Consider the following 22,610-nt stretch of genomic DNA (forward strand, 5'->3'; position numbering starts at 1 on the left):
TTTTGAATTTGTTTTTGTGTATGGTTTTAGAGAATGTTCTAATTTCACTCTTTTTTTTTTGTCTTTTTGCCATTTCTGGGGCCGCTTCTGCAGCATATGGAGGTTCCCAGGCTAGGGGTCTAATCAGAGCTGTTAGCCACCGGCCTACACCAGAGCCACAGCAATGCTGGATCCAAGCCATGTCTGCAACCTACACGACAGCTCATGGCAATGCTGGATCCTTAACCCACTGAGCAAGGCCAGGGATCGATCACACAACCTCATGGATCCTAGTTGGATTTGTTAACCACTGAGCCACAATGGGAACTCCTAATTTCATTCCTTTACATGTAGCTGTCCAGTTTTCTCAGCACCACTTATTGAAGACACTGTCTTTTCTCCATTGTATATTCTTGTATCATATGTTGCAGATTAATCAACCACAAGTGTTTGGGTTTATTGCTGGGCTTTCTATCCTGTTTGATTAACCTATGCCTTTGTTTTTGTGCTAGTACAATACTTTTTTAATGACTGTAGCTATGTAATATCATCTGAAGTCAGGGAGCCTGATTTCTTCAGCCCCTTTGTCTTTACCAAGATTGCTTTGCCTATTTGGGATTTACTGTGTTTCCATACAAATTTAAATTTTTTTGTTCTAGTTGTGTGAAAAATGTTAATGGTAATTGGAAAGGAATTACATTGAATTTGTAGACTGCCTTGGGTAGTATAGTCATTTAATAACATTGATTTTTTACTATCTAAGAATATAGTATATATTTCCATCTGTTTGTGTCATCACCAATCTCTTTCATTACTTTCTTACAGTTTTCAGAATTCTTTTTTTAATACGTAATGATTTTTATTTTTTTCCATTATAACTGGTTTACAGTATTCTGTCAATTTTATATTGTACAGCATGGTGACCCAGTTATACATACATGTACACATTCTTTTTTCTCACATTATCATGCTCCATCATAAGTGACTAGATATCGTTCTGAGTGCTACACAGCAGGATCTCATTGCTAATCCATTCCAAAGGCAATAGTTTGCATCAATTAACCCCAAGCTCCCAATCCATCCCATGGTTTTCAGAGTTCTTTTGCCTCCTTAGGTAGGTTCATTCCTATATATTTATTCTCTTTTATGCAATGGTAAATGGGATTATTTCATTAATTTCTCTTCCTGATCTATTACAGTTAGTGTATAGGAATGCAAGAGATTTCTGGGTATTAATTTTGTATCCTGCAACTTTACCAAATCATTTATGAACTCTAGTAGTGTTATGGTAGTATCTTTAGAATTTTCTATGTATAGTATCATGTCACCTGCAAACGGTGATGCTTTTACTTCTTCTTTTGCGATTTGGATTCCTTTTATTTCCTTCTCTTCTCTGATTACTGTTGCTAGGACTTCCAAAACTATGTTGAATAAAAGTGGTGAGAGTGGACATTCTTGTCTTGTTCCTGATCTTAGAAGGAATGCTTTAATTTTTCGCTGTTGAGAATGTTAACTGTGGGCTTGTCACATATGGCCTTTATTATGTGAGTTAAGCTCTTTCTATGCCCACTTTCTAGAGAGTTTTTTAATCAGAAATGGATGTTGAATTTTATTAAAAGCTTTTCTGCATCTATTGATATGATCACATGGTTTTTATTCCTCAGTTTGTTAATGTGGTGTATCAAACTGATTGCTCTGCAGATATTGAAAAAAATCCTTATATCCCTCCAATAAATCCCACTTGGTCATGGTATATGATCATTTTAATGTATTTTTAGATTCAGTATGCCTAGTATTTTGTTGAGAATTCTTGCATCTATGTTCACCAGTGACATTGGCCTGTAGTTTTTTGTGTGATATCTGATTTTGGTATTAGGGTGATGGTGACCTCACAGAATGACCTTGAGACTATTCCTCCCTCTACAATTTTTGACAGTTTCAGAAGGATAGGTATTAACCTATCCTATTAATTATTAATTTCTTCTCTAAATGTTTGATAGGGTTTGCCTGTGAAGCCATCTACTCCTGGACTTTTGCTTGTTGGAAGATTTTAAATTATAGTTTTAATTTCATATTTCTGTTCATATTTTCTATTTCTTTCTTCTTCAGTCTTGGAAGGTTGAACATTTCTAAGAATTTGTCCATTTCTTCTAGACTGTTTTATTGGCATAGAGTTGCTTATAGTAGTTTCTTATGATCCCTTTGTACTTTTGTGGTATCAGTTGTGAATTCTCATTTTTCATTTCTAGTTTTATTGACTTGAACCCTCTCTCATATTTCTTGATAATTCTGGCTAAGTGTTTATCAATTTTGTTGATCTTTTCAAAAAAACAGATTTTAGTTTCATTAAGTCTAATATTTTTTGACTCAAGGGCTGTTTTAGTATAGATGCCTGCCACAACTTTCCCGTGTGTGTGCTGGCTATTATCCCCAGGGAGTGTGATTGGTGTTGTAGTGACTTAGATATATGTTTATATGTGTATTGTATATATATATAATGGCCATCCTAACAAATGTGATGTGATAGTCTATTATAGTTGTGGTTGCATTTCCCTGATGATTAGTGATGTTAAGTACCTTTTTATATTCCTTTTAGGTGTTTGCATATCTTCTTTGGAAAAATGTCTTAAGTTCCTTTGCCCATTTTAAATTGGGTTATTTGGCTTTTTTCTAGAGATATAAAAGTTCCCTATATAGTTTGGACATTTGGTTTGTGAATAATTTCTCCCATTCCACAGATATCCAAACTGGGATAGTCAGTCTCCTTTCCATATGAAGCTTTACTGAAAACATTAACATATATATGAGTTCAGTCTTTGCAAAGGACGTCCCACCTGGCCAGTCTTGTGCTCAAGAGCCATCTACTAGTGGACATCTAAATAGTAACCCCAGAAAAATTTGTCTTAGGGAACTCTCTCATGGACCAATACTTCAGAAAAAGACCACAACCTATACCATAATCCTATAGCCACTAGAGAAAACATGATTAAGTGCTATCTCTGAGGACATAACCATAGAACACTGTGTCTGACTCAAGCAGTCTTTTTTTTGTTTTTGTTTTTTTTTTTTTTACTTAGTGGACAGCACTTTGAGTACAAAGTGGGGTTTTTTTGTTGTTGTTTTTTGGGGGTTTTGTCTTTTCAGGGCCAAACCTGCAGCACATGGAAGTTCCCAGGCTAGGAGTCTAATCGGAGCTGTAGCCACTGGCCTATGCCAGAACCACAGCAACTCAGAATCCAAGCTGCATCTGCAACCTACACCACAGCGCATGGCAATGCTGGACCCTTAACCCACTGAGCAAGGCCAGGGATCGAACCCACAACCTCATGGTTCCTAATTGGTTTCATTTCTGCTGTACCATGATGGGAACTGCTGAGTATAAAGATTTTTGTTTATTTACTTATTTTTGGCTGCATCACAGCATATGGAAGCTCCTGGGCCAGGGATTGAATCTAAGCCACAGGTGTGACCTATGCCCCAGCTGTGGCAATGCTGGATCCTTAACCCCCTGTGACGCAGCAGGAACTCCAGGTTTCATATTTTTTAAAAAAGATATTTTCAATTTTTCTTGAAATATTGGATGTTCTGATAATATTGGTCTAAGCTCTTACATGCCATAAATCTATTCCATCTGAGAGTAGCAACTTATTACCTCAACTGGGGCATTTGTTTCCAAATCGTTATATTCTCCACAAGATCAATTTTACACTTTCCCTCACCTGGGCCCTGCAGGCCATTGAGTTTACAACCTATTTTTTAGTTGAAAGAGGATACAGAGAAAGGAAGACATGCTTCAGAAATGAATGATTCAGATTTCAGGTCTGCAACTGGCCAGTTTCTTAGTAAACTTTCAGAATTTTATCCACTTCCTGTTTGAAAATCCAGGAATCAGACAATTTCACTGTCATTAGAACATAAACATGAATTTGAAAATATATAAATGACCTTGTTTGAAAGAAAACAATAAAAGAGAGCTATTATCAATTCTACTTCAAATACAAACTCATAAAAAGTGATATCAGATTTGTGGTCACCAGAGGGGAGGGAGTGGGGAAGGGGGAATTGGATGAACGCAGTTAAAAGGTACAAACTTACAGTAATGAGATAAATTAGGACTAGGGATGTAATGTATATCTTGATAAATAAAATGAACACTGTTCTACATATTATATAGGAAAGGCAAGAGTAAAACCTAAGAGTTCTTATCACAAGGAAAAATATTTAATTTTGTATCTATATGATTGAATGTTTACTAAACTTACTGTGATAATCATTTCATGATGTAAGTTGAATCATTATGCTGTATACCTAAAACTTAGTGCCCTAAACCGTTTCTTTCTCAATAAAACTGGCTGAAAAGAGACCCTAGATCTAAATTGTACTTAATTGTATGGTATAGATCCCAGAAACTCAACAAAACAAATATGCATTATTTAGCTTAAAGAATATATTTTTCAAGTGTTGAGGCAAAGGAGAGAGGGAAGTGTATGCTAACAAGAAAGTCAATATTGTCTCTTAAGAGGGAAAAAAAAAACCAGAAATGTCATTTCCTTTTCTAAACCTTCATTAGATGAAAGGGAATCAGTAACACTTGCGTTACCTAGATTAGCTTCTTATCCAAAAGCCCAAGAGTCATGTATAGCGATGATCTTAGATCAAAAAAGTATATCTTACATTAGTTACTCTGCTTCTCCACACTTTGATTTCTTTTCAAGTGGCAGCTGTCTTGAATTTACTCTCGCATACATTTAACTTAATGCTAAGTGAAATCAGATGAGGAAATAAAATCATGTCATTGTAAAAAGATCTCAAAACCTGCACAAGTCTTTAAACCTTGTTACAGACCTTACTTTGGCTTTCTAAAGTCTAACTCAAAGCAAATAATCTTACTGTGTTATGTTTTTATTTTTTTAATTTACTCTGAGGTTCATATATATTATATACGTACTTCCAACAGCAATCAGAATTAAAGTCACTATTTACAAATTCTTCAGAGTAGACTTTAAATAGATCTTTTTTTATTGACTACAGTGTAAGCCAAAGGTTGTAGACAGATGTTCTAACAGACAACTTTTAAATATGTATTTCGATGAATTTGAGTAGGAAGAAGTGAACACTCCATTCACAAAGTTGTCAGTATTCTCTATTTTCATAAGTTGGTTTTCCATCTCTCACCTCTTCTACTTTATGTCCCCAAAGGCATGTGAGTCTGGGACCCCTGAATTATCAACATGTCTACTAACATAGAATTTGCCACAACTAAATTAATACCAGATTCAGAAAGAGAGCAAAAACTATTCTGTAATTTTTTAAATTTTTTCTGTTTTTTAGGGCCACACCCGCAGCACTTGGACATACCCAGGATAGGGTCAAATTGGAGCTGTAGCTGCCAGTCTACACCATAGCCACAGAAATGCCAGATATGAGCCACCTCTGTGACCTATACCATGGCTCACGGCAATGCTGGATCCTTTAACCCACTGAGCAGTGCCAGGGATCAAACCCATGTCCTCGTGGATAATAGTTGGGTTTGTTTCTGCTGAGCCACAACGGAAACTCTTGTAATCTTTAATTTAGAAAGAAATTCATGGATTTCAAGAAACAGACTGTGTCTGGATTTTTATTGACACATGCCCAAGCTGAGATATTTCAGGAAAGTTAGAGAGATGGCTTGGAGACAGTGGTTCTCAAACTTGAGCAATTGCGCATCCAAGTCACCTGGAAAACTTGTAAAAATACCCCTTGTTGGGCACTACCCCCAAAGTTTCTGATTAAATAGCCTTTGCATTCTAACAGGCTTCCGGGTGATATTAATACTACTTGCTCAGAGACCAAATTTTGAGAATTACTGAGTAAGATATACCCGCGGACTTGACATAGTTTTAAAAGGAAGGACAGGAGTTCCCGTTGTGGCACAGTGGTTAACTAATCCGACTGGAAACCATGAGGTTGCAGGTTCAGTCCCTGGCCTTGCTCAGTGGGTTAAGGACCTGGCGTTGCCGCGAGCTGTGGTGAAGTTTGCAGACGCGGCTCGGATCCCGTGTTGCTGTGGCTCTGGCATAGGCTGGTGGCTACAGCTCCAATTAGACCCCTAGCCTGGGAACCTCCATATGCCACGGGAGCGGCCCAAGAAATGACAAAAAGACCAAAAAATAAAATAAAAATAAAAGGAAGGACAATTTTTTTGGTCAAGTTTCTCTTTTAGGACACATACACATATAGCCACTCAGACTTTATTTTCTTTACTAAATATTAAAATTCCTTTAGATAGACCCTAGTGGTAACAATAGTGATGGTGGTAAGTTACTGGAAAGCAATAAATAAGATTTAGAAGGATGGAGAGAGATGGGTTAGGAAGGTGGTTTGAGGGTTAGACCTTATACTCACAGAATACACTGACTTGAGAGAGACCATTCTCGAGCCAGACAGCGTGAACAATATTATAGCTTTGGCAGTTCCTTTTGTGGCTCAGCAGCTTAAGAACCAGACATAGTATCTGTGAGGATGCGAGTTCAACCCCTGGCCTCACTCAGTGGATTAGGATCTGGTGTTGCCTCAAGCTGAGATGCGGGTTGCAGATGCAGCTCCAATTTAACCCCTAGACCAGGAACTTCCATATGCTACAGATGCAGCCTTGAAAAAAAGAGAGGAAAAAAAAACCTATTTATAGTTGTGTACACTTATTTTCAAAGATGATTCATAATACACAAATCTCTGGTCTGGTTGTAAAACACATTATCAACTTGGTAGAGGAAAAAATCTGTACACTCTTATCAAACTATGAGTCAGACTTTTTTGTTGTTGTTGTTGTTGCTATTTCTTGGGCCGCACCCGCGGCATATGGAGGTTCCCAGGCCAGGGGTTGAATCGGAGCTGTAGCCACTGGCCTTCGCCAGAGCCACAGCAACGCGGGATCCGAGCCGCATCTGCAACCTACACCACAGCTCACGGCAACGCCGGATCATTAACCCACTGAGCAAGGGCAGGGATCGAACACGCAACCTCATGGTTCCTAGTCGGATTCGTTAACCACTGCGCCACAACGGGAACTCCAAGTCAGACATTTTTTAAAAAGACAATACGTTGAGTGGTTTTGTCAGAAATCAGTCTAATTAATTACAATGCAGTTGATATTTACTGAGTCTTTAGGTTTCCATTGCTCTTTAATCTTCTATAGGCACTCACCCACTCATATACCATCTATGCTAAGGGCGGAGGAATTGCAACAGTTTTTCCAGGGCTGAGTATTGAGTCGGGTTTTTTTCCTTTACTGTTTCTTAGACAAAGGTGATTAATCAGAAGGGCACTAATGCTTCACTACCTGGGTTTTGACCTCCCCCTAGATGAAATCCCAGTTGATAACTGTTAAGCAAAATATTCTCAGGCAATGAGTTGCAAATGCTTCTCGGTAGCTAAGTTTCTTACTGCGACATAAAAAAATTCGGATATGGTTTGAAAATGTAACCTGGAGCTCTGCCCTACCCTTGACCCTGGGTCTGCTTTCCTCCAGATGATGCATCAAAAAACCCTGCTGTCTGCTTTGATTCCACTTTGTTCCTATTACCTGACATATTTACATGGCATGCCACTTTTCTTCCTCAAAGTTTTCCTTGTCACTAACTGTGGCCATAAAATTACAAAGATTAATAATGAGTTGTTGCTGCTGCTGTTATTGTTTTAAAACCTCTTTGGATTCCTGGATTAGAGTTACCACTGAAATGTCTTCTGATTTGTTTTTTTCTCTTTTTCTAGAGTGAATTTATGTAAGGTATATATTCTTTTAAAAGTCTTGAAGAAGGTTACTTTTGTGGGTATTATTGCATCATATCTAAGTCCCTGGAGTATAAAGCAAAGTCTCTAAACTTGAAATTTTTAAAATCATCACTTTCTAGAGGAATATGCCAGGCAACTCCCAGTGAGACTTTCAGACCTTGTTGTCATTGTACACCACCCTCAGCAGACAGGCAATCAAGGATGGTAGGAAAGCAGATATATTAATCCTTCCTCTTCCTTATAAGAAGAAAAAGAAAAGGGACGGGGAAGAGGAATGGGAGGAGGAAGATTAAAGAGCATCTCCCCCACCCCAAGCAGAGTTGTTCAGAGTGCTTTAACTACATGAAGATATATTTTAATGGGATATCAAAATATAAGCAATATAGCTACATGCAACCACCTAAATAAGATCTAAAACATTTGTTGTAAGAGTACAATGCTCTCCCCAGCTCTACCTGGCTTAAATGTACAGACTTTGAGACAGCATTTGCTATAGCAAAAAGAGTATACAGCATAACATAATCATCTCAAGGTTAAAAAAGAGACTGCCTGAGCTAAAGTTCTGATACCGTCAAACTGTGTGGCTGGAGCTTGTTGCTTAATCTCTCTGCACCTGTTTCTTCATCTTTAAATGAACATAATCATACCTATTCAAGAATTCTGATATAAAATTAAATGAGCTAACACATGCAAGATGCTTAGAACAGTACCTGGCACATGATTCAGAGCCTTAGATCAAGAATTTAAGTTCTGCTGACCCAATGACCAGCTGTGAGACTTTGGGCAACTCTACTTCCGTGAAATCTCATCACACACATCTAGATACACCTATCTTTCACGAGAATCAAGTGAAATAATGTATTAAAAAGCCGTTTTACAATTATAACCTGCAAACTATTTTGTAAATGCATTGAAATGATTTGGGGTTGATACCCGGTAAATCGCTATTAGTGGTAACCGCTGGAGAAGGGAATCTAAGCTTTTTACTTTCTTCTAAATTGTTTGAAATGTTTAGAGGGAAGTTATTTATTGCATATGTATCTTTCAATGACAGTGCCTTCTTCATACATTATTGTTATTAGTGAGAACTATGTAAGCATCTAAAAACCCTTGACATCTAGGAATTATAGTTTTACTCCCAAGGACCTGTGTGAATATTTGTACATTACTTACAATATGAAAATATTCAACCCATTCTCCATATCTGCAGATATTGAGACAAGTTTAAAGCTTTATGTCCCTTTGCTTCTGGAAGGAGAGTCATGTTGAGCCAAAATTTAAAAGCTTGAAAGAAGTAATTATAGATGTTGGGAAAGGGGTTGGAGTCTACTTTGGCCAAGAGTGGTTCTTTCCTGGAACAGAATTGGACAAACAGGCTTAGAGCTACAAGCAAGAAGCAGACAACCAGAGAGGGTAGGTTGAGGATAAAAACAAAGTGCTATTTAAGTCAGTTCTGAGGCCCATTTTGGCATAGGTAGCACTGCTTTAGAGCTCCACAAACAGCAACTTGACCACAGACCACCACACAAGTCCAATGAGAGCTGCAAGGGGAGAGATGTGGAGAAGTGGCAAACCACCCATAGTGCCTGGGAGAGACCATGGGTTGTGTGAGATCTGGTAACCAGAAGGAGCAGACATTTACATGCCCACATGAGATCTTCCTGGGTTCCTCATCAGAAGGAAGGCAAGAATCAGGGAAGTCTGAATGCCTGATATCAAAATTCATCCTGCTACTGTGCACAGGCTGCTTAAACCAGAAAAGAAGTGTTGGTTATGTATAACAGAATAGGAAACGTGAGAGAATATGACATAAAAAGAGCAGAAGGAAAAAGCAAAATTGGATGGATTTGGTGACTTTCCTGAAGAAATAACTGTACACTGACTTCAATGCAATCTGTCCATCTCTTGCCGACAGGCTCAAAAATAAGTTTTTACCTTTAGCAAGATAAATGAGGAATATGCCCAATGCCTACAAGATGCTGATGAGGTTACCATCTTTATTAGACTAAGAGATTACATTTTTAAATCAAAATGCATCCTATCCTGGGTTTGCCTTCACATGATGCGAATGAGGGAAAATGTAGATTTGAGCACATCAACATGTAAACCACTAAAAAGCGTATTTCCATTTAATCCTCATTTGTGAACACATTTTATAGAGCAAGTAGCCTATAACTCAAAACGGTTTCTCCTTGACCCTTTTCATTCACCATCAAGATTCTAATCAATATTCTATTTCCTTTAATATTCATAGGCATAAGGGTCCAAAATGAACTTTGACATATATATATTTGTGTTATTTGTAATTTTGAATTTATAAGGGCATGTATGCCCAGCCCAGGAAATGACTGAAAGTGGACTTAAATCTAGGACAATGACCAAAGTCCAAAACTCTGGACTATTGCTGACCTTCTGAAAAAAACACAGCTCTGTGCCCACTCATGATTCATTCAGATGATTTATAAGAAATTGCATACCCATATCACTTTTACAAACCAAGAAATCATTTTCAAAAGAGAGTGGAATGAAAGTAAAACATTCACCCATCTCATTCTCTGAGAAATTACCAAAGCAAAATGTTATTCTTCAGTTCTTGGGTCTATTTCTTTTCCTCTAAAGGAATTTTAGGCTAATGTATATTTATATTTTAAGTGGAACTCCTCTGCCTGTGCAAAAAAGAAAGAAAAATTGGGAGGCTATCTGAGAAGCTGCAATGAGCAAAAAGAAGAGATAATAAAGAATTATGATGCGTTTTTTAAAATAGGAAATAATTTCCTCAGAAAAAGAGAAGATTTATTTAATTATAAAATCTATAGTCATCCCTGGGTATCTGCAGGGGATTGATTCCAGGACCCCCACAGAGAGCAAATCCACAGATGCTCAAGTTATATAAAATGGTGTAGGGATGGAGTTCCCGTCGTGGCGCAGTGGTTAACAAATCCGACTAGGAACCATGAGATTGCCGGTTCGGTCCCTGGCCTTGCTCAGCGGGTTAAGGATCCGGCATTGCCGTGAGCTGTGGTGTAGGTTGCAGACGTGGCTCGGATCCCACATTGCTATGGCTGTGGCGTGGGCCAGAGGCTGCAGTTCTGATCGACCCCTAGCCTGGGAACCTCCATATGCCACAGGAAGTGGCCGTAGAAAAGGCAAAAAAACAAAAAGAAAAAAAAAAAGGTGTAGAGAGTTCCCATTATGACTCAATGAAAATGAATCCAACTGGTACCCATGAGGATGCAGATTGGATCCCTGGCCTCACTCAGTGGGTTCTGGATCCAGCGTTGTCATGAGCTGTGTAGGTCGCAGACTCGGATCCCATGTTGCTGTGGCTGCGGTGTAGGCCAGCAGCCATAGCTCCGACTCGACCCCTAGCCTGGAACTTCCATGCACCACAGGTGCGGCCCTTAAAAAAAAAATTAAAATAAAATAAAATAGTGTAATATTTGCATAGAACTTAAGCACAATCCTTCCATATACTTTAAATCATCTCTAGGTTATTTATACCTATTACAACATAAATGCTATGTAAATAGTGGTAAATATCATGTAAATCTATGTAAATAGTTGCTGACATGTGGCAAATTCAATTTTTGCTTTTTGGAAATTCTTGGAATTTTTTTTTCAAATATTTTAGATTCTTGGTTGAATCTGTAATGCAGAACCTATGGACACACAGGGCCAACAACTTGAAAACAGCACCGTGGGTTGTACACAGGGATCTCAGTTCTAGCATTCCATTCTCTAGGAATTCTATCAACTCTACCAGGCTTGCTTGCTCATGAGGAGTTCCCTTAAGACATTTTGAAACTCCTTGGAATTTACCTCTTTTCCTAGATACAAAGAGTAATAAAATTCTTTCTTCAAGATATTTTTTTTTTTTGCCTTTTCTAGGGCCACTCCCGCAGCATATGGAGGTTCCCAGGCTACGGGTCGAATAGGAGCTATAGCTACCGGCCTATGCCAGAGCCACAGCAACATGGGATCCGAGCCACATCTGTGGCCTATACCACAGCTCATGGCAATGCCGGATCCCCAACCCACTGAGCAAGGCGGGGGATCGAACCTTCAACGTCATGGTTCCTGGTCGGATTTGTTAACCAGTGCGCCACAATGGGAACTCCCTCTTCAAGATATTTTTATATTTTATATCCTAATACAGGGTATAGAGAAGGAAATATCCTCAGCTCTGACATCAGTATATCCTGGGGGGATTGGGGGTGAGTAAAGTGGGAGTGGTGATGACATAAGGCTGAGTATTACACAATCAGAAAATTTGAAGAACGAATTACCTCATTGTAATCTTCTTAATTGTATCTGACTTTGATGGAATGTAAGCTGAAAATTTTGGAAATTTAAAAGCCTCTAAGTTTCTACACCTTGTGAAATCTATATGCCATCACTCACCTGATCCTCTTGTTCATAGATCTGTAATCACTTCTATGAGAATTCCAATCCAGCTTAAATTGCTCCAAGGACATCTTCAAAGTTCAATGTTAGAACATCAACATTGTGCATTCAAAATATTGTAAGGGGAAAATAATTACCAATATGACACATATTTTTTATCTGTTTGAATTACATAAGTCAAAAAGTTGAGGAATATATTCACCGATAAAAGGCTTAAATTTAACAGAGAAAATAAAACTCACATATATGAAAATATTAATGAAAAACAATATGTATCATTATCCATTATACAGTGGATAATATGTATATTATCCTCATTTTACTTCATTTAATTAAAATATAAGCTAATACAGTGTTAATTTTTTGTCACAGCAATAAATAGGAAAGTAGTTGGAATTTACTAATATAAGCAAGCTGTCATCAATCAGGGAGTAATGTCTACACACACACACACACACACACGAGAGGTGTGTTTCCGAACTTCTGTGATATAAAAATCACCTGGGGAATTGATTTTTTAATAGGCCTTGTCTAGACCTACTGAAAATGAACTCTCCAGAGCAGGCACGAGCTTAACAATCTGTCTTTTTAACAAATGACTCAATTGTTTCAGTTCAGACAGTTTTAGAAAACACTGCAGTCTTCACAACAATCACATGAAAATATTATTATTCTTCTTTTATAGTTGAGAAAACTAAGGTTAGAGAGATTAATTAACTACTCAAAAGACTCCCAAGTTAGAATACAACAATCTGACTTCCAAAACTTGAGTTCTTTTCACTGCACTAAGCTTTCTTTGTTCTGAGAAAATGATCAGGTTGGATGTGAAAACATGGAATTAAAATACTTATTATAGAGAAATTCATTTCTACCACTGCTTAAAAACAACATTATGGTCTGTTTTAAGTGCTAAAGAAAAGAATATTGAGTCCTTGAAATAAAAAAGTCTTTGTCAGAGGTAGAAAGTTAAGATTTATGGGAACGCTGAAGCTCTTTGTGTTCCAAGGGAAAGTTGGCCACACATCTTAACAAGAAATGAGATATCCCATAGCTTCAAAGAGCAAAAGAAAAGGACCAGTGCATGAGGAAAAAAATACTCCAGACAAAAAGTAAGGTGTTCTGAAATAGAACATAGGTTGCTACAAATCTTGTTTTCCAACTCTGCCTGTGTAACAAACCAAATGCCAGTACCTGTGGTGTAAGAATGCAAAAAAGCTGGCAGGTGATACAGGAATGGTGTCAGCAGAAAGAAATAGAGAAAAACCCAATCTCTACCCAGAAAGAAAGCTAAAATATGAGCAGATGTCCTTAACCCAGGTGAAAACCAGAGCCAAGTTATGAAGGTGACTAAAGCCTTCGGAAAGTTAGTGACAGTCCAGGAACTCCTCTACCTAGGGTGTCTTTTGATGGATTCCAAGAAATCCACTGATACAGCATCTTGAAACAGCATATACAATTTTATTTGAATATATGTATTCTAAGAAAGTCTACAGCTTTCATGGGTTTCTCATTAAAGTCTATACAGCACAGAAAGAGGTCAAGTGGATAGAAAGACCGTAGTTTTAATTAATTCAAAGAGAAAATGTGAAGAAGGAAAAAAAAAAGTAGACAGTCTTGAAGCCCTCACAAGTCTATATGAGCATCACGGAAGACAAGAGAATTCAGGTCAAGGGTATCCTGGTATGTTTAAGAACTGGCTGTCTAGTGGGAAGAAGCTCTGATTTATAGCACTTGTTGATTTCTATAATATAAATACTCCCACCATGGCTAATTTCAAGCTACCAATGAGATGTCAACTCACAAAATTCCTGAAAATTTAGCAGTCAGCTTTTACAAGATAGCAAGAGCTGAACCAGCAGCCCTCTGGTTCAAGGTGAGCTCATTCTTCTCAAGTCTGGAGAAAACTAAAATTAGGTCAAGATGTTAAAGAAAATGGTTGAGCCTAATTTTATATACATTTGCTGTTAATATTTTGTAAAAAAGTAGAATTTTTAAAAGAACCTTTTTTGAAATGTTTAACAAAGTTTAAAAGAGTCAAGGAACAAAACCAAAGCTTTCTCCAATTTTTTTGATGAGATTAATTTATGTAGAAAAATTAATTGAATATGCAAGTAAGCCATAGTTATAAGGAAGAAACTGGATCCCTTCTTAATCCACTTGGGTTGCTATTACCAAATAGCTGGGTGAGTAGCTTATAAACAACAAACATGTTTTGCTTACAGTTCTAGAGGCTGGAAGTCCAAGATCAGAGTGCCAGCATGGCCAGGTTCAAATGAGGCCCTCTTCTGTCACAGACTTTTCATTGTATCCTCACAGGGTACAAGGGCTAGGGCGCTCTCTGGGGCCTCTTTTATAAGGGCACTAATCTCATTCACTAGGGCTCCACACTCAAGACCTAGTCACTTCCCAACCCCCCACCAATACCATCATCTGTAGGGATTAGGATTTCAACATGTGACTTTTGCAGGGAAACAGACATTCAGACCTTAGCACTTCTACAGCAGTGGTTCTCAAACTCCCCATTCTGGGCCAGCAGCATCAGCATTATCTGAAAACTTGTTAGAAATGAAAGTCTTAGGCCCCCACCCCAGATCTCTGAATCAGAAACTCTTCAAGTGAGGCCAGCAACCTGTGTTTTAAAAAGTCCATCACTAACACGATATACTATTAGGTTCATTTCAATTTACTTTAAATTTGGAGGATTACTTTTTCTTTTTTTTTAATTTATAAAATATTTACTTGATTCCAAAATGAGGGTCACTCAAAGATTATCTTGCCACTCGTGGCTCCTCTGTCCCAATATGTTCACATAAGCAAGCATGTGTGCATATTGGCATAGGCTCTCCTTTTCAACACAATACATTGCTCCATACCTGAAGGTGACATCACATCGGTATCAAGGGATCCTCTTCATTCCTTTTTACAGTGGCCTAAGTGCCACAGTATGTAGACAGACCACAGTTTATTGTTAGTCTTCTATTAATAGACATTTGGCTTTTTCCAGAGTTTTGATCTAAGAAATTATGCCATAATGAATAGACTTGTACATATACCATTTTGTGTTTTTATCAAAAGACTTGTGGAAATGTCAATATTCTTAGAAGAGGGATAGCTGAGTCAAATGTTAAATACATATGTAATTTTGGTACTTTGCCAAACACCCCTAAAAATGTGCCATTATGAATTTCTAAAGACAGTATTTGAGCATAGTTACTTCTGCAAGCTTTCCCAGTACATATATTGTCAAATATCTTCATTTTTTCCTATCTTAAAGCTGAGCAATGGTTCTTAAATGCACTGTTAATTATAGTTCTCTTATTAAAAGAGGTTAAAGGTTAAGTTTATACTTAAATTTTTGTTTTCTGTGAACTATCTCTTCGTATCTCTAGCTCATTTTTCTATATATTTTTCTACATATTCTATATATCTGAGGGGTGACCAAAATTTTCTAATGTAAGTTACAAAACTTCTTCCTATTGCTTATCCATTTTAAGTCATGCATGGTTGAGAGCATTTTTTTCTACTCCAAGCTTATAGAGAAATTCATCTATATTTTCGTGTAGGTTTTATTTGTACCCAGAATTTTAAACATGCTTCTAAAGAACCAGTTTACAAATCCAAGTTTATAAACTGATGTCAAACATTGCTGTTATTTACATGAGAAACGTTTAATTATCTTGTCATTTTCATGATTTTCTTAATTCTTCTAAATGATGTCAATCTGAAGTCTTCTTGCCTGCATGATAAAATGTTCCATTAGTAAAACAGAAAAGACTATTTCCAGAGTAATGTATACTCTTTATTCATAAAGGATTCAGTTATTGAAAAGTTTACCTTTCTAAGAGAAGACAACATAAACCATTACGATGCATCCCACAATCCAGCCAATCAAGAGAAGAATAGGGACCAGAAGGTGTGATAATGTAGATTCTGCTTTAAAATAAACAAAGAAAAACAGATCAAGTAGGTCGTTTTGGCATTAAATCTTCTGAACCAAGAGGATAAGAGGAAATATGGTGTAATATCAAGGAAAAAAATACACTCTCTAATCATACCCATGCCCATATTTTCTTTGCTACAAAGGGTACTTGTGACTCAGCTAGGTATTTGGAATAGAAAACCTGTGTTCAGACCACAGGCTTCCCTTTTACAGTTATGTGACCTTGGGCAGTTCTGAGCTTGAACTTCCCTATTTGAAAAATATGGATGGTGAAACTTGTGATCTCCACCTCCCAGAGTTGTGAGGATAAAATGTGAGGCCGTACATGTGAGGCTGTGTGTGTGTTTGTTGTAAACAAAACACATTTGTGCATTTGTTCAATAACACAGAGACCAGCTATTTACATAAAAACACTTGAAAATGACTCTGAAGTAATTCCTACTAAATAATTGTAACATAGGAAAAGGTGTTGAAAATCTTTCTTAGCTTTGATAGCTAAGTGTCATATCTTAAGTATCACAGGAAAAGCAAAGCATTATACCTTATATAATCATTCTTGACTAGAGACAAGAGATTCTATTTTTTTAAACTGGTTCAAAATAGCAACCAACACTGATCCAACACACACATAAAAAACAATGGTACAATAATTCCTCTTATGTCTCCTATTTGAAACTCTACCTGTAAAAAGCAATTTATAGAAGTATGTTTTTAAAATATTCACTGCTTCTCAACCTTGTCCTTTCAAACACACATAGACCACACAAAAAGATTCAAAACAGGATACAAAAACATAGAATTGATGTCTTTGCGTTAAAGGCTCAGCTATATTCTTAATTGAAAAGCACAATTCGATTTGATGCCATAGCTAACAGAGAATGCATATTCTTAGCAATTGCATTCCTGTTACAATTTCCATCACTTTAAAATGTGAAGTTTTTAAATGGCATTAAAACAAAATCACCAGGATATGAGACACTTCTAAAATTAGAAGGCACACATAACAGCATACCTTCTGAAATTAAAATTAATTTTTATAGTTTACATCTATGTTTCTAAAAATGTTGGAGTCTCTCTTAACTCTCACAAGTTCAATGGCTTTCCTTGCTTCTCCAACTCATTGTGACCTTGAACAGTATTAACCACACTAGGTAAATGGAAAAACCCCTCTCTTTACCTGTCATCTGGTACTCCTTTAAGCATAAGGCAAACATTATGAGATGCCTTTTACTCTCATTTGGATGAAAGCCTTTTTATGAATTAAGGTGCCATTACAATGGAAGTACATAGTAATTTTTTGAACTGTTCCTATATTTAGTATTTTTTCCAATTTCAAAGAACTTTAAAATTAACACACATTTTAATTGAGCACTTATTTTATACAAGCATATTTTAATATGATTCTAAAACTTCCATATAATAAAGCACTAAAAAGAGTATTACTTATTGTTCCTTGTAAAACAATATAAGTGAGCATTTGAATACTCAACAGAACACAAATACAGGTATACTTTAAATTTTTTATAATCTAACACCGGTCTGAAATAGGACTACATAGGAACATAACATTCTGTGCATTAAATATGAAGAGTGATTTCAAAATACCTCTCCCTTTGTCCAGTCCTGAGCATGTCCAAGCAGTTATGCCTGCAAGTATTCTTAAGGGCACTGTGCTCTGGAATGAGACTGTCCAGGCTTAAAACCTGGTGCCACTACTCTCTATGTGATCACAAGCAAGTTGCTGAACTTTGCTATGCCTCAAAGCTTTGCAGTTTCCTTATCTGTAAAATGGGAATGATAATAACACTTCACGTCTCCTGAGGTTATTGTCAGGATTAAAAGCATCAATTCCTATAGGCATTGAAACACTCTTGGACATGGTATATATATTCAGCCCATTTTATCACATTACAGTCAATCATTTTTCTTCAAATATGAAAAATTTAAAAGCAAGGAAAAAAAGAAATTTAGTAGTGAAGCATATTAGAGGTGACTAAGACTATTTTATTTATTTTTATTTGAGAGTTATTAAAGAAACTCAGAAAGGTATAGGGATTTCCTCAAATTCACATGGCCATTTAGTAGCAGATCAGACACAGAATTCAAATTCCTTAATTCTGGCCCAGCATACCACCCTACCTCAAATCTAGCACCACCCGGAGAGTAACCTACTTCTAACTCATCTTTCAAAACAAACATGAACAAATTAAACTCCTTTGTTTCTTTAATCCTTTCAAAATTATTCATATAATGTATAGACATGGTCCATAAATTGAATATCATGCATTTTTTTGCATCTATACTAACATACATGGTTCATACTCCTTAAGTAGAGATATCACATTCTCCAAAATAACCAAGAAACAACAAATATTGGGGAACATAAAATAATCCAGGGAGCCTGGATTCTTTTTTGCCAAGAGAGTTGGATGCCTTAAATCTTACCTTTTTCAGCCATTCTTCCTGTTGTTGGGTGGGTTGGTCAGGGCCACGCTTACCTTCTTGTTATTGTTATCCTGCGTCTTTTTGAACTTTAAATAGATCTCTGAAGAGTGTGGCAGCTGCCCTTCTCCTGGCTGCCAATTATCTGGGTGATGTAAGACACTGGAAAGCAGAACCTCTGTCTCTTTCTTTATCCTGTTGTTATGGAGGAAACAAGGGGCTACATGACCTGAACAGATGAAGATGAATTATCCTAACCCAGAGCTACACAGATTTTTTAAAATTCACCCAATGCCTCCGAAAACATGAAGAAAATGTTCATTGAAGGGAGTGAGTGTACAGAGAGAGGAAAGATGGCATTGTAATTAGATAAGTATTAGTAAAGAGAAAGGGTGAAGGAAAGAAAGGACTTAAGGGTTAGGGAGACCGGGCTTCAAATTCCAACTCTGCTATTTCTGCAATAAAGGCCAAGTTGCTTAACCTGAGCATCAGCTTCTTTAATTTTAAAATGATGATAATAATACCTACCCACAGAAGAAGTGTCACAAAGATTAAATGAAAAAGCTAAATGAAATATAGACAGTTATTTATTACATTACAGAATGCAAAAGATACAATAAATGGTGCCCCTTCCTATGAACCATTCTAAAACCAAAAAATTATAATATAAATGTCCTAGAAACTAAAACAATAAAATGTTACGGTATTACCTAGAATTTTCAGAGAGAAGCCATCAGCTTGTTTTTATTAGCAATGTATAAAAATAGGACATTCCATTTTTCAAAGTCCAATCTGGTTTATGTAACATGACTTACACTATGCTCTAGATTCTCATTGGAATAACTTTGTCTGGATGGAAAAGTTTTGCAAAATGACCTTGTAACCGACTTTCACATCTAACACATGATTGAGAAAGAGTGTTCTCCTCTGTAAGACAAGACTTACCTGAACAGATCCGCCTCCACAGAATTCCAAGAGCAATGTTTCCCTGTGGTTGACCTTGCTCATCACTGATCAAAACCCACCAATGTTTCTCCATCTCCTAGAGAATAGAAATATGAACTACTTGTTAACATGCTTAAAAGCCTCATCTCTCTACTTTCCCATTTGCGATAATGTCTCAACCACACTATTACATGAATCCTGGGTGCTACTACCCACCCAAGCAAAGATAACATATGAATTTCTACCTTAAGTCATACACCTACAGATTAGAGGGTACAGCCAAAAATCTGGTAAATTTATTGACTGTTTAATGTCATTTAAGCCAAGTTGTCATCTCTTTCACACCTGACTATATCAGAAAGGAAGAACCTGTGATTAGTCTGTTCCTATTTTCTATTTCTTCCTGGCTCAGCTTTGGGAGATTGTACCTTTCTAAGAATTGGTCCAGTTCTTTTAGGTTGTCCAATTTATTGGCATATAGTTGTTTGTAGTAGTCTCTCATGATTATTTGTATTTCTGTAGTGTCCATTATAACTTCTTTTTCATTTCTAATTTCATTGATTTGAGCCCTCTCCTTTTTTTTCATGATGAGTCTGGGTAAGGATTCATCAATTTTGTTGATCATTTCAAAGAAATAGCTTTTAGGTTCATTGATCTTTTCTACTGTTTTCTTCATTTCTGTCCCATTTATTTCCACTCTGATCTGTATGATTTCTTTCCTTTTACTAACTTTGGGTATTGTTTATTCTTCTTTCTCTAGTTGCATTAGGTGTAAGGTTAGGTTGTTTATTTGAGATTTTTCTTGTTTCCCAAGCTGAGATTGTACTGCTATAAACTTCCTCTTTGAACTGCTTTTGGTGTAGCTCACAGGTTGTGGATCATTTTATTTTCATTTTTGCTTGTCTCTAGGTATTGTTTGATTTTCTCTTTGAAGACACACAGATAGCCAAAAAACACATGGAAAGATGTTCAACATTGCTAATTATTAGAGAAATGCAAATCAAAACTAAGATGATGTATCATTTTACACCAGTCAGAATGGTCATCATCAAAAAGTCTACAGACAAAAAATGCTGGAAGTTCCTATTATGGCTCAGCAGGTTAAGAACCAGACATAGTATCCATGAGGATGTGGGTTTGATCCTTGGCCTCACTCAGTGGCTTAAGGATCTAGTGTTGCCACAAGCTGCTGCATAGGTTGCAGATGGGGCTCTAATCAGGTGTTGCCATGGCTGTGGCATAGGCCTGCAGCTGTGGGTCCAACTCAGCCTCTAGCCTGAGAACTTCTATATGCTGCAGGTGTGGTCATAAAAAAAAAAAGAAAAAAAGTAGAAAAAAGAAATTGCTGGAAAGGGTGTGGATAAAAGGGAACCCTCTTACACTGTTGGTGGGAATATAAGTTGGTATAACCACTATGGAAAATAGTATGAGGGTTCCACAAAAGCTAAAAGTAGAACTGCTGTATGATCTATCAATCCCACTCCTTGGCACCTATCCAGAGAAAACCATGATTCAAAAAGATACATGCACCCCAATGTTCACTGCAGCATTGTTTATAATAATAACCAAGACATGGAAGCAACCTAAATATCCATTGACAGAGGATTGGATAAAGATGTGTTATGTATATACAATGAATGCTACTCAGCCATAAAAAAGAACAAAATAATGCCATTTGCAGCAACATGGATGGACCTAGAGATTATCATACTAAATGAAGTAAGTCAGAGAATGCTAAATATCTTATGACATCATTTATATGTAGAATCTTTAAAAAGGATATATATGAACTTATTTGCAGAACAGAAATAGACTCACAGACTTTGGAAATAGATTTATGGTTACCAAAGGGGACAGGTGGGTAAGGGGAGGGACAGATTAGGGATTTGGGGATGGCATATGCACACTGTGGTATATGGAATGGCTGGCCAATGGGGACCTGCTGTACAGGGAACTCTACCCAATATTCTGTGATAATCTATATGGGAAAAGAATCTGAAAAATAATGGATGTGTGTATATGTATAACTGAATCACTTTTTTGTAGAGCATAACACTGTAAGTCAACTATACTTCAATAAAACCTTAAAATAAAAAAAATAAAGTGCAAGTGGAATGCCAAAAAAACAAATAAAAATCAAAATAAAACAAAGTACCAGATAGGAGAAGAGATTATGTACTATGTAACAAAAATCTCTGGTAAATTTGGGAATTTTTTTAATATTAAATATATTGAATATTTCAATATATTCAATATTAAATAAATATAATTGAAGGAAAGATAGACAAAGAGAAGTAAAATGTGATTGATCTCAGACACTAAAGTGTTTAACTAAATAGGCTCAAATGAATACTTTTTCTTGAGCCAAAAAAAAAGATATTCAAAATAAACAGTGATGTACCCTCCAAAGAACAAAGATACATATAGAGTAAAATAATCTGCCTAAAATGTACAAAAATAGAATTATGAAAATGTTTCTACATTTAAAATATTTATTTCTATTTCAGTTTTCTATCTTAAGCTTTCTTTTTTGATGTGAAATATTAATATTATTACTACAAACATGGGTTCTGAGGAGGGATTATAACTATTTTTCTTAATTTTCTATAGAAAGAGAGAAGAAGAGAAACTTATTCAATGAACAAGAATTTGCTCAGATCTCAGAAAAATGTTTAATCTAGAATCTCATTTCCTTGGTATCCTTCGGTTAAAGAAAATTTTATAGTATTTATCCAGGAAAAAATGTTTTATTCATTAATAGACTAGTTTTACTTTGAACTCATAAACCTAAGTACCTATATTTGACCATTTTCTAATATTCCTCTTTGAACATACCAGTTAGATATTTAGGTACAATTTCTATTTCTATTTTGCATACTTTCTTGACTATTTAGCTGTCAAATCCTTTATTATCAAGGGGATATTAGATTCTTCTGGTGTTTTTAAGCTAAAAAATTCAAATATTTGGCTCCTTATTCAAGATAAGTCGGAATTCTTCACTTATCAAACATTTTTAACCTTCAGTGTCTGGAGTTATAGTAGATAGATCTGCATATGGTAGATTAAATGTACAAATCCCTATAAACTATCAAAACTGCCTCAAAAAGGAATATAATATTTGCATAGA

General features: G+C 36.4%; 1 protein-coding gene across 2 annotated transcripts; it reads right to left on the bottom strand.

Annotated features, from left to right (window-relative positions):
- Window positions 1-15,704: 15,704 nt before the first annotated feature.
- Window positions 15,705-19,148, bottom strand: STRIT1 (small transmembrane regulator of ion transport 1). Of its 2 annotated transcripts, XM_047785198.1 has the most exons (3): window positions 18,542-18,647; window positions 15,991-16,089; window positions 15,705-15,892 (listed from the first exon to the last, which is right to left on the bottom strand). In XM_047785198.1, the coding sequence occupies exons 1-2, from the start codon at window positions 18,552-18,554 to the stop codon at window positions 15,995-15,997; spliced, it is 108 nt and encodes a 35-aa protein (XP_047641154.1). In that variant the 5' UTR covers window positions 18,555-18,647; the 3' UTR covers window positions 15,705-15,892; window positions 15,991-15,994. The 2 variants fall into 2 exon arrangements, 1 of the variants encoding a protein (XP_047641154.1); XR_007135605.1 differs by lacking the exon at window positions 15,705-15,892 and having other exon boundaries at window positions 16,038-16,086; window positions 18,542-19,148.
- Window positions 19,149-22,610: the final 3,462 nt, after the last annotated feature.

Source organism: Phacochoerus africanus, chromosome 1 (assembly GCF_016906955.1).
Source record: "Phacochoerus africanus isolate WHEZ1 chromosome 1, ROS_Pafr_v1, whole genome shotgun sequence".
Lineage (NCBI taxonomy): Eukaryota > Metazoa > Chordata > Mammalia > Artiodactyla > Suidae > Phacochoerus > Phacochoerus africanus.